Source organism: Prionailurus bengalensis, chromosome A3 (genome assembly GCF_016509475.1).
Source record: "Prionailurus bengalensis isolate Pbe53 chromosome A3, Fcat_Pben_1.1_paternal_pri, whole genome shotgun sequence".
In the NCBI taxonomy this organism is placed as follows: Eukaryota; Metazoa; Chordata; class Mammalia; order Carnivora; family Felidae; genus Prionailurus; species Prionailurus bengalensis.
This window is the reverse complement of record NC_057354.1, coordinates 28,589,509-28,602,245: the sequence shown is the minus strand read 5'-3', so window position 1 is coordinate 28,602,245 and position 12,737 is coordinate 28,589,509. Positions and strand designations below refer to the sequence as shown.

The following is a 12,737-nucleotide window of genomic DNA, read 5'->3' as shown; positions in this document are numbered from 1 at the left end:
GGCGCAGCTGAAACCACGTGAAGGGATCTCAATAATCACTGGGAAGCATAACAATTTTCTGTGCCCTTGAAAAACTTTTTTCAACACATCAGAAGCCCACCAACTGTCAGTTAGGAATGTATCAGGACATAAAAAAACAGTGAAACTATTATTCACCTGGTATACGGGCTTTTGAAATATTAGAAACGTTGAAAAGGGAAGAGTTTTATTTGTTTGCAAAGAGTTATCAAGAGTAGTTTGCAGAGGGCTTGCCTTCCTCTGACAGCACAGTTTCCCATATAGAGCAAGCGTCTGGATTATCTCCCTCCTTTCTCACTTGGGATCAGCTTCCAACACTCCACCCTTAGCACTTCCGATGCTGTGAAATCTTTACAACGTTAATGTGAATGTTTGCTGGCATCACTTCGTCCGGGACATTGTCACCCTACCTTCCTCCCCCACTTTCCTCAGCAACGTGGTAAGTTTATCCTCACTCTCCTCCTCTGGCTGCATATCTGGATGCTTGGGAACAGTATCCCGGGCTGCATTCCCATGAGGGTCTCTGTGCCTTCATGAACCCCACTCCCATTGGGTTTGAACTTCCCCTCCAACCCTCTCGTTTCTCCACTGCACTGTCTGCCTTGGGCCCATTCCCTTTTTGCCATCACTCACTTTGGCACAATGTCACCCAGGTTCATCGCCGGGAGACCAAGTGACAACACGACCACCTGCTCTGCTGCTGTGGTAAACCGAGTGACAGAGTCACAGTGATCAACCCCTGTGGGCTTTGAAAGACGTGATGCTGACTTACCGTAATGTGCATCTGTTAGTTACGTAGGGACCTGTGGCTAAAGAAGACCCGGCGGGAACGTTTATACTTCATGCAATTGTTCGTGGTAAATTCCCTGGGGTAAATAAAACTGGAAGCGTGTGTCGAAGGACTGGCTGACATTTGTGCACATCGACACCATACGAAGCGAGAACTGCCTCCGTGTGCTCGTCTCTTCCGCAAGGAGGACGTCGACTCTGACAGAGAAGGGCCTCTGTGTCTTCAGTTCCCAGAACAACGACCGCCACGTCTTAAGCCATCACATTACAAAATAAATAAACCAGTGACTACTTCACGGAGGACCTCACTTTCTACTAGATGTCAGATTTTAAAATGAAATTGTGCTTTATTGAATCAGCTGGTGCACGTATCCAAAACCATTCTGTTAAACGCTGCTCTGTCTTCTTTCTGTTTTTTTTTTTAATTTTTTTTTTCTTCAACGTTTATTTTTATTTTTGGGACAGAGAGAGACAGAGCATGAACGGGGGAGGGGCAGAGAGAGAGGGAGACACAGAATCGGAAACAGGCTCCAGGCTCTGAGCCGTCAGCCCAGAGCCCGACGCGGGGCTCGAACTCACGGACCGCGAGATCGTGACCTGGCTGAAGTCGGACGCTTAACCGACTGCGCCACCCAGGCGCCCCATGTGTTTTAATATTGTATCATAACATCCTCCAGGAGGCAAGCGAGCGGATTTTCAGGAAACAAAACAGTAAAGCACAGGAACCACCGGGAAGAGCCCCCAGGGGCCAAAGCTGCAAGAGTCTGAGCGAAAAATAAGTAAAGTGGTACCTGGTTCCGGTGTGGCCTGAATGTTGGTGTCCCCACAAAATTCGCGTGTTAGAATCCCTCTGGCCCACGTGATGGTGTTAGAAGGGGGGGGAGCCTCTTGAAAGTGAGTAGGTCATGAGTGTTCCACCCTCATGAATGGGATCAGCCTTATAAAAGAGACACCCCCCCCCGCCCCGCCCCAGAGCTCCCCAGACCCTTCTTCCCTGTGAGGCCACAATGAGAAATTCTATAGCGGTCCCTCTCGCAACCATGCTGGCCCCCTGATCTCAGACTCCAGCCTCCACAAGCGTGAGCAAGATGTTGCTTTTGTTCAGCAGCCACCCAGGCTGGGATGTTTTGCTATAGCTGCCTCAATAGACTACAAGTGATAAGGCCAATGTAAAATAAATATCAATGAGTCCATATTGCTATAAACAAATCACCGAACACATTAATAAATGGAGGGAAAGAAAACATGTCCTGGGCAGAAAAGTCCCAGATAATTTACGAAGATACTTCACTCTAGGGTGAGAAAGCCTAACTCCCCATTCCTGAAGTGTGGGCTGCTTGTGGTGACTCCCTTCCAAAGAGGACAGAATGGAAGGAGGAAAAAGGAGTAACTACAGTGGAGACAGTTGACAAAGTTCAGTCAGGTGATCACGATCTCCCCAACAGTCATATACCATTGGTGACACTGTGTACCCTGGATGTAATGTGATGAAAATGGCATTTTTCCTCTGTGACCTTCCTCCCCAAACCCATCACCCCCGGCTGATTATGAGAAAAGTGTCGGACAAACGGCAAAGAGGGACATTCCACAACATACCCGAGCGGCGCTCCTAAAAACTGTCAGACCATCATGAACAAGCAAAGTCTAAGAGGCTGTCCCAGCCAAGAGGAGCCTAAAAAGACATGACAAGGCAGTGTAATGTGGGATGCTGCATGGATACATGGTTAAAAACTAAGGAAATCTCCTCTGGACTGAATGTCTGTGTGTCTCCAAAGTTCACGTGTTGACATTCAATCCCCAGTGCGATTGGATACGGAGGTGGGTCTTTGAAAAGTTAATTAGGTCCTGAGTGTAGAGTCCTCATGAATGAGATCAGTGCCCTTATGAAAAATACCAGATGGACAGCTCCCCGGGTGCACGCTGTGAGAATACAAGTAGTGGGCACTCTACAAACGGAAAGAGTGTTCTAATCACAGCATAATATCCTAGCACCCTGATCTCAACTTCCAGCCTCCAGAATTGTGAGAAATAATTTCCTGTTATTCAAGGCATCCAGTTTATGGCGTTTTCTTATAGCGGCCCAAGCTAAGGCAAAATCTAAATAAACTATGGACTTTCTTTAATAATAACGTACCAATATTGGTTCATTAATTTTAACGGATCCACCACACTACTGTGAGAAGTGAATAAGGGGGAAACGGTGGGCAGCTGTGCCTGGAAACACTGTATGATTGTCACAAGTTTCTCCAAATTTCAAAACTGAAGTCCATTAAAAAAAAATCCCAAGGGGCACCTGGGTGGCTCAGTCGGCTGGGCGTCCGACTTCGGCTCAGGTCACCATCTCGCGGTGCGTGAGTTCGAGCCCCACCTGTGCTGACACCTCAGAGCCTGGAGCCTGCTTCGGATTCTATGTCTCCCTCTCTCTCTGCACCTGGGCCCCCTTGTGCTCTGTCTCTGTCTCTGTCTCTCTCTCTTAAAAATAAATAAACATTTAAAAACAAAATCTCAACATCTTGTCTTCAACTTGATCTCTGCCTCTTGCATGCCCTTGGGGGACACTGGAAAGATGTAAGGGGTGGGGAGATTTTTCATTCAGGCAAGAGATGATGATGGACATGGAGAAATAGATTCAACAGGTATTTAGGAGGTAAAACAGGGCCTGTAGCAGGCAGACAAGAGTGGACAAGTGAGGGTGTAGAACATGGATCCTTTTTGGTTTGACCAAATGGGTACAGGATGTGCCACATACCGAACAGGATGGAAGGATGGAAGAGAACACCCGAGTTGAGACTACGAACTCAGTTTTGAATCCTTGAGCTCTACAAATGAAAATTTCAACGTCAAAGGATGTATAGGTTGAGCCACCAAGAAGTGGATTCAGGATTGGGAGCTTGACTGCATCTGGTTGCAAATCCACTGGTCTTGACCCTCAAGGCACTAAAAACCCACATCTCTGAAGAGTTTAGAGTCTGCTGTAAAGTATGAAGTCTATCAGAGGTGAACAGAAGGGTAAGAGGCTGGAGACTGAAGGAAAGATCCCGTTAATCCCTCAGCAGGAACTGTGGATGGCCTCCCAGCATGGAATTCATCTTTCCAGAACAAGGTGACGCAATGGTGACATCACAAAGGGAGGGGGAGTCTTGTCATCTCGTACAGGACGTTCAGCCCGCTCTGCATTCTCCTCTTGTTCTAACACCTCTCTTGGCCTTAACCATCCTGTTGATCCCGAAGAGGAGGTGGGGCTCCCAAGGAAGCAGTAGCGAAATAGCCCTAGCCATCAGCATGTGACTACGGTTTCCTGGACATTAAAGGGTCAACGGCGGAGCGTGGGCTGAGAGTCCCTGGAGACAACCTGTGTGCTTGGGTAGAGCGCAATCCAGTAGTAAGAGAGAAGGAAGTAAACGTGGTGGGTCCTCTCTCTTTCTGAGAGTGTTTCTTGTGTCCCTCCACTCCTTTCCTCCAGAACCGGCCCAAGACCCAACACAGACAGCAGGACAGCCCTCCGCTGCCCAGGTATGTGTCTAGGTGCGTTGCTTTCCCTCTTGCAGAGTATCGCCCCAGCACATCTCCCCTGCGACTCCCTCCATCTTCTAAAGCACACATCTTCACAATCTCCAAAACTCTAACCTCTTTCCCACACCGTATCTCTGGGATCTCTAAACTGGCAGGTGGGCAGGTTGGCGAGAACCTCAGATGGGACGAGGCTCAGGAATGAGCACAAGCCTGTGGGTGTCAGGCCCTTAACTCTGGGAACCCCAAACATTTCCAGCAGCAACTTCTCAGCTTACAGCCACCTAGTCTGTTCAGCTGATCATCTAAAAAGTGTTACAGTCCCATGGTCTTTCCTCTCATCACAATCCCCTTCCTCTGACATCATGGAAGCAGGGAGTGTCTTCTCTCCTCAGAGCACAGAGTCCCGGACCTCTCCAGGACAACACTCAAGACAGAGAAGGCTCCAGGGGCCACGACGATGCCTGTCCTTTCCTCCCTACACTGCCCAACTCTGCCATCCCTGCTGCTGACTCTGCTTCTGGGATTCACAGGTGAGGGGGGCCTCAGGTGTGTTTTGTGGGGGGCTCCCCTATGCCTGTTTACTGTGTTCTCCTCACCTATTACCCTAGAATTTCTTGAGGGAGGGTTTTTCTGTCCCAGCCAGAATTTATAGAACTAGACTGGAATGGCTCCCAGCTCACAACATCTCCCAGTGGTCATGTCTGTTCCACACCCTTTTGTTCAGGTAATGGATACACCCCCCAATGGTCACAGGGCTCAGCACAGCATACCTGAGAGTTCTCATCCCTTAGCCCCTAGGATCAGAAAACCTGAGTTTTACACTTATCACCCCTACACAGATGCTACCTCTCAATGGAAAAAAAAAAAAACGTGTTGGAAAACATGAAATTATAAAGCAAGGAAAGAAAGCACGGTGCTTCCATCCAAAGATGGATGGAAAATTTAAAAATTTGCAGAGGTGTGCGTGCTCATGGAATTTAGCCAGAAGTGGTCACTAGAGGTCTGTCTGGGTCACTGATGGAAGCTGAACGTTGCAGCATCAACAACAGGACTGGGCAGGTCTCCTCTGCTTGCTGAAAAAGCCAAGCAAGCATGTGGAGTCTCTTCCCCAAGGCCATTGGTTCATCTTAGCAGAGGTTTCAGTCCCAGTGCCAGAGCACATGGCTTTAGGGGTGCACATCAGATGAAAGAGGAAGCCAAAACCATTATCTGAGTCTAAGGAAGAGGAAGAAAGCTTGGATAGGAAAGAGTAACGTATAGGAGGCACCCGGGCCCACTGGAGAATGTCAGCAAACATCTCAAGAGAAATTAACACCAATTTTGTACAACGTCTTCCAGAAAAAAGAAGAGGAGGAAACACTTCCCTACTCATTTGATGAGGTTATTATTATCTTGATAGCAAAACCAGATAGACTTTACATAAAATAGAAAACTACAGACCAATATCCCTCATGAATCTAAAGGCAAGAATCCTCAACAAAGTGTCGGCATATAGAATTTCACAATGTGCAAAGTTATATGCCATGCGTAAGTAGGATTTATTCGAGGCATGCAAAGCTGTTTCAACTTTTGAAAACCAGTCATTGTAATCCATCAGATCAAAGGGTTAAGGGAGAAAAACTGCATAACGGTATCACTTGATGCAGAAGAAGCATCTGACAAATCCAAAACCCGTTCATGATGAAACCTCTCGGCAAACCATAAATAGCAGGGAACTTCCTCTATGTGATAAAGAACATCTACAAAAAGTCTCACAGTTATCATTATACTTAATGGTGAAAGACACTATATGTATTTCCTAAGACAAGGACTGAGGCAAGGGTGTCCATTCTCACAACTCTTGTTCAAAATAGTACTGGAAGCTGTAGCAGAAAGAGGGACAAGAAGAAAGGAAGGGAAGAGAAGGAAGGGAAAGGAAAAGAGTGTAAATTGAAAAGAAAATAAAACCTCCTTGTTTACAGATGACATGATTGTCTACATAGAAAATCCCAAAAGGATCTCCTAAAAAAAAATAAATAAAACAACAAAAAACTCAGGATAATAAGCAAGTTCAACAAGGAAACGAGATCAACGCACAAAAATCAGTGTATTTCCATAGACTAAAAACACACGTGACCATTTATATTAGCACCCAAAAAAGAGAAATACTTAGGTATAAATCTCATATAATATATACAAGATCTAGGGGCGTCTGGGTGGCTCAGTCGGTTGGGCGTCTGACTTCGGCTCAGGTCATGATCTCGCGGTTCGTGAGTTCAAGCCACGCATTGGGCTCTGTGCTGACAGCTCAGAGACTGCAGCCTGCTTCAGACTCTGTGTCTCCCTCTCTCTCTGCCCTTCCCCCGCTCATGCTCTCTCTCTCTCCTTCAAAAATAAACACTAAAAAAATTAAAATATATATATATACACACACAAGATCTATATAAAGAAAGCTAGAGAACTGAACAAAGCAATCAAGAAAAAATAGAGATACATTCCATGTTCATGGGTAGGAAGACTCAATATTGCCAAGATGTCAGTTCTTCCCAATTTGATCTATGGATAAATGCAATTCCAATAAAAATACCAGCAAAGTACAGATATTGACAAACTGACTCTGAAGTGTATATGGAGAGGTTAAAGATCCAGAATAGCCAACTCAATGTTGGAGAAGAACAAGTCAGAGGACTGACACCATTCGACTACAAGACGTACTAGAAAGTTCCAGTAATAGAAACAGTGGCATTGGTGAGAGAATAGACACACAAATCAATGCAATAGAATAGGAAGTCCAGAAATAGACTCACATAAATACAGCCAACTGATCTGTTGGAAAGGAGCAAAGATAATCTTTTCAACAAATGTTGCTATAACAATTGGAGATCTGCACATCCACGTGCAAAAAATAAAATAAAATAAAATAAAAAATTCTAGACACAGACCTAACAGGCTTCATAAAAATAATGTAAAACACAAAACTATAAAATTCCTAGAAGATATCCTAGAAGAAAATCTAGATGATCTTTGATATGGAAATGACTTTCATTCATAAACAGAGTTCGTATTTTAAAGCAGTTTTAAGTTCACACCAAAATGGAGAAGGGGCAGAGATTTCCCTTCCCCACATATCACAGCCTCCCCCATTATCAATATCCTCCACCAGAGTGGTGCGTATATTACAAACAATGAACCTACACTGATGTCATTAACACCCAAAGACCATAGCACACGTTATGGTTCACTCTTAGTATTGTATAGTCTATGGGTTTGGACAAATGTACAGTGAGATCCGCCTTTGTAGTATTTTACAGAATTGTTTCGCTACCCTAAAAACCCTCTGTGCTCTGTCTATTTACCTCTTTCCACCCTAAGCCCTGACAATCACTGATGTATTTACAGTCTCTATAGTTTGGCCTTTTCCAGAATGTCATACAGATGGAATCGTGTAGTATGCAGGCTTTTCCTGCATTAATGATAAGCTTTTAAGGTCCTTTCACATCTTTTCAGGGCTTGCTTGAAAGCTCATTTCTTTTTATAGCATTGGATGATATTCCACTGTCTGGATGTACCACAATTTCCTTATCCATTCAACTACTGAAGGTCATCCTAGTTGCTTTCAAGCTTGGCAATTATAAATAAAGCTGCTATAAACTATGAGGTGGAATCTGTTCCCGGCCTCACTCCTAACCTCTGGTAGCCTCAGATGGTCCTCAGAGGGTACACAGCATTCTCCCTGTGACTTCACACCCTCTTCCCTCTGGGCATGACAGATAAGCTAAGCTGCACTTCAACTCCTGGATCACATGAGCTATGAAACCATATGTATTTTCTTAAACCGCTAAGTCTGGGTCATTTGCTTTTCAGCAAGTTCCCTTGTTTATTAGAGCCTACTATGCTCCGGCGCATCCTCATATCGTGATGCAGAAAAGAAGGTACCCGCCCCCTTTCTGTGCATTGGTCCCCTTCCCCTCATCCCATATGGCAACCCAATTTGTAATTGTCACACTTTGGTGCCAGCTGAAAGAGTATGTAATGAGACTCCACCTTGACCTAGAACCAGACACTCAGAACATCTTGGGCCAAGACAAAGAACACGAGAAATGATGCAAAGTTTCTTTCCAGGAACTGCAGGTGAAGAGTTCCAGGTGAACCAGCCTGAGAGTTCAGTGTCAGTCAGAGCTGGAGACATCTTAACACTGGCCTGCAACGTGTCTGCTCACTCCCCAGCAGGGCCTGTCTTGTGGTTCAGGAAGAATGGGCCAGAACAACAATTAATCTACAGTTTCAATGGCAGCCACTTCCCCCAAGTAAACCAAGTGGAAAACACAGAGGTCAATCAAACAGACTATTCCATCCGCATCAGTGATGTGTCACCTAAGGACACGGGCACCTATTACTGTGTGAAGTTAACAATAGGGCATCCTGACATGGCGTACATATCTGGTTCAGGCACCTACGTGTCTGTGAATGGTGAGTACAGGTCTGATGATTTCCATCCCCTTGGTGTGTAAAACTAAATTCTCCAAAATCTGAAACATGTACCAAATCATCACAACACACTGGATACTGTGTCCCTTCATCCACAAACAACCCTGCAGGCCGGGATTCTATACATGGCTCTTCTGTTAGTCTGGGACCCTGAGCCCACTATTGAATCAAGCCTTGTTACAGACCAGGTCCTTCTCTGATGACCCAACCACTAAAACCCGAACACAGAGATACTCCAAAGTAAAAAGATGTTCAGTAGGTAAAATGCAACTACATGTGTGTACCTCATGGTCCAAAAACTTGGTAAAATGGGCCTAGAAGTCTGAGTGCCCTTTCTGAGGTTTAGGGACAAACTTGAGCTCAAGAATATGCATTGTGTCTCTTGTGGCCTGTATCCTGACTCTAAGCATCAGTCCCAGACAGTTGCAGCCACATATTAGCTTCCGGATTTGGATGGAATCTCAACCCAGTTGAAGTTTGCCCCCAAGCCTAATATCTCCTGAGCCAAAACAAAGGTTCTGCCACAGCCAGGCAGAACCTCTACAAGCCTGCACAATTCCACTTGCCCATTTCTAACTGGAATGTCACTGGGGCCTGGTGGAAGGTTCCTGAGCAACCACCACAATGCAGTCAGGGACTTCATTCCCCACACAGGAAGTCCATGAGTGAGTGTGGTCTCCTACTATGGCTTCTGGGGAACCTAGGGACCAATCGGAGTGTCCTTGTGTGTCACCCACTCCCAGGTCTTGTTTGGAAAAGCTGTCCTGGAGGGGTTGACTCACTCTCCTCACACTTGATCCTTCCCTGGTCTGCCCTGGGCTACCCTCAGCTCTGCTGTTCTCTGATTCTCTGAGGACAAGCAGTGTTTCCTGCTTCTTCCTACTCTCTGAGTTAATTCCATTAAATACAGTGAGATTAGGGTATCCATCTGTTCTGCTAGGAAAACCAGTCTTCCCCAGTCATGTTCTCCTCAAGTCCACCCACGTTCTAGGCCATCCAACTGGCCATGGAACATTTACACATTTCCCTCAAGCTAGAAAATGTGAGTGTAGGCAGCCTACCTGCCATTCTCTCTCAGCCTCCCCAGCCAGGAGTTCCCTTGTCTCTCTAACCTGCACCTCACCCCATCAGTGACGTTGATGGTTTGCCAACTTGAAAGGAGAGATATTACCAGGACCTGACACAGCATGTGGCAGGGATGTTGGTGGCAGTGGGTGTCGGGGGTCAGTCGTGGACCCTTCAAAATTGACAAAGTCCCTTGAGGCTCTACTCTCTTTTGTTGGGAAGAGGAAACTGTCTCTCTTTTCTATCTTGAGAGATAAGCAGAGGAACCACACCCTGCCTGCATGCACATATAGTAATCCTAAATGCCCCCCCCAATTCTTTAGGTTTACTCTCTCTCGACTTCCCCTTTCTCCATACCTGTCAGTCCTAATATCTCCACAAATTCTGTGGCTGCTCACCCTTCAGAAAAGAGATGAAGGTCAATCCCAAACTCACTGTAAGTGTGAGGTGGGCAGAGAGTACTTGGACCCATCTCCAAATGTACTGCGTGATCTTTGGCATTTAGAAGGGAGAGGGACGAGTCTCTCTCCATGAACACTACCAATTCATAATCCCAGAACCTCTTCCTCTCTGTCTTCTTACCTTGGTTAGGGGCTGAGACGTGGAACTGGGGAGGTGACACATCTGATCCCCTGCACTGACCCCCCTCAGTCGGTGAGGTCAGGAGCTTCCACCACTTGCAGAGGCCCCTCTAAACTCAGCGTGTGCGTGCTCCCATGTGGCATTAAAAGAACTAATTAATGAATGGGGTCCGACCATGATCTGGATCCAAGTTCTCTCCCATCCTCTCTAGGTCACAGCATGGGAAGTAAGAAATGATTTTGAGTTTCTTTGCAGGAGCCTCACATGAGCTATACCAGGTGCAACAAGCTGAGATGACACAGACTGTATCGACCGGAGACACAGTCACTTTGAGTTGCAGGGTACCAGATTCGTTCCCCAAAGGACCTGTCTTATGGTTCAAGGGAACTGGGCCGCACCGGGAATTAATCTACAATTTCAAAGGAGGCATCTTTCCCAGAGTAAAAGAAATTGGACGCACCACCAAAGCTGGCAACACAGACTTTTCCATCCACATCAGTGAAATCTCTCTTGCAGACGCCGGCACCTACTACTGCGTGAAGTTCAAGGAGGGGCAACCTGACCTGGAGTTCCAGTCAGGTCCAGGCACTGAGGTGTTTGTGACTAGTAAGTTTGTCTCTTCCTTCCCCTGTTATGGGCTGCTATCTCAGTTAACCAAGTCCTCTACTCATCGAACAACTAGATTATGCTAAATATTATTGAAGGTGCAATATACATTCTTCTGTCATTCTCTCGGCAACTTGCGAATTAAGTGTTTTACAGGAGAAGAAACGGATGCAGAAAGGTCAATTGAGTGATGAAGGACATTTTGGTTGACATCCCAATATTCAACCCACCCCCAATAGCCTAGACTAAACCAGTTAAGGGTAATTTCATGACTCCCTACCAGTGATTAACTCAAATATGAGACTGTCTTAAGCCAGTTTGTGTCCCTAAGAGAAAAGAACAGGCTTGCAGAGAAATATGGGAAACTAATGCAATTCTCTTTCTTGTTGGCTAGGAACAAGCAGTCATATTGCCCCAGGTGCTCCTGAGAGACATCTTATGACCATGAGGGGAACCAAGTTGAGGAAAAATCTGCTCTAGAGAAGTGCAAAGATATAAAGAATGTGGGTTGACGACATTGCACCGCCATATTGTTCCTGGTTCCAACCCCACTTCTGGACCTCCAGTTATGGGAGAGAAAACATCTCCTTGTTAAGCCAGTTTGCTGAAAGTTAGCACTGTCCTAAGGGATGCCAGGTGATAAAGTTCCCACGTCCACGGAGCACTAAAGTACGATTTCAAATCATGGTTTTTTTCTGTTCCTAAAGCCTTACTTTTTAATTTTATTTTTCTATTTTGTGATAATCTCTGAACTCTGAGTAATACCCAGCCTGAGAAATTATTATATTGGTGATACTACAATACTACTATTTTGGGGGCATCTACTATATATCAAGGATCTACCTTTCCCATACTACTGTCTTCACCTACATAGCAACTTGAGTAGAAGAGGGATTGTCCTTTTTGTACTCATGTGAAAACTGGGGCTCCAGAGGAATCAGGGGTACAGAGAGTAGGAGAAAGAGGTGAGGTTGGTCTGGGCTCTCTCTCTCTTCACTTTACCTATTAGTGAAGAGCCTTTCCTTACAAGAAATAAGAACCCAAAATATTGGTTTAAAGTGATCCAGTAGCTGAGAAGGATTCTAGGTTCCTCCCGGCATCCAAGGCAGAGCTTTAGGACTAAGGACTCAGGGCCACCAAGAATCTTATCCTTTTAAATTCTCTCATCTCTATTCATCTCTGCCTGGCTTTGTCTCTCCGGATGCACACAGGCCTTATCTGTATAACGGAAGGGATAAGGGATAAGTATCTGTATAACGGAAGGGATAAGGGATAAATGTTGACATTCATTACGTCATCTCAGCGGCCAGCATGGGAAGAGAGCTTCTTCTTCCCAGCTTCCACAAATGAATCCCAGAGAATCATTTGAAATTGCCTTTCCTGTACCTTCCACTTACCCATTATTACAAAAGAAAGAAGGTGTTAGGTAGGGAATCCATCAACCCAGTGAAATGAATGTCCAACAGACGACATGTGTCCCCACCAAGGTCCAAACCCTTCATGTAACATATTAAGGAGTTGAGACCCAGAGACTGGGCTTGCCTAAAGTCACAACGGTTAACAGAACTCTGATCTCTCACTCCCATAATCCTTGGGTTTATGACTTTATCTTCTTCCTAATAAGAAGACTCAAGTTAGAGTGGGGGTGTGGATGTGCATAAAGATAATTTACCGAAAAAATACTGTGAATGAGTTCA

The 12,737-nt window shown here is 45.6% G+C and overlaps 1 protein-coding gene across 2 annotated transcripts; it reads left to right on the top strand.

Annotated features, from left to right (window-relative positions):
• The first annotated feature begins 3,928 nt into the window (after positions 1-3,928).
• Positions 3,929-11,728, top strand: LOC122496460 (signal-regulatory protein beta-1-like). Of its 2 annotated transcripts, none has more exons than XM_043602715.1 (5): positions 3,929-4,320; positions 4,713-4,850; positions 8,422-8,769; positions 10,951-11,040; positions 11,435-11,728. In XM_043602715.1, the coding sequence occupies exons 2-5, from the start codon at positions 4,778-4,780 to the stop codon at positions 11,518-11,520; spliced, it is 597 nt and encodes a 198-aa protein (XP_043458650.1). In that variant the 5' UTR covers positions 3,929-4,320; positions 4,713-4,777; the 3' UTR covers positions 11,521-11,728. The 2 variants fall into 2 exon arrangements, with proteins under 2 accessions (XP_043458650.1, XP_043458649.1); XM_043602714.1 differs by having other exon boundaries at positions 3,933-4,320; positions 10,690-11,040.
• Positions 11,729-12,737: the final 1,009 nt, after the last annotated feature.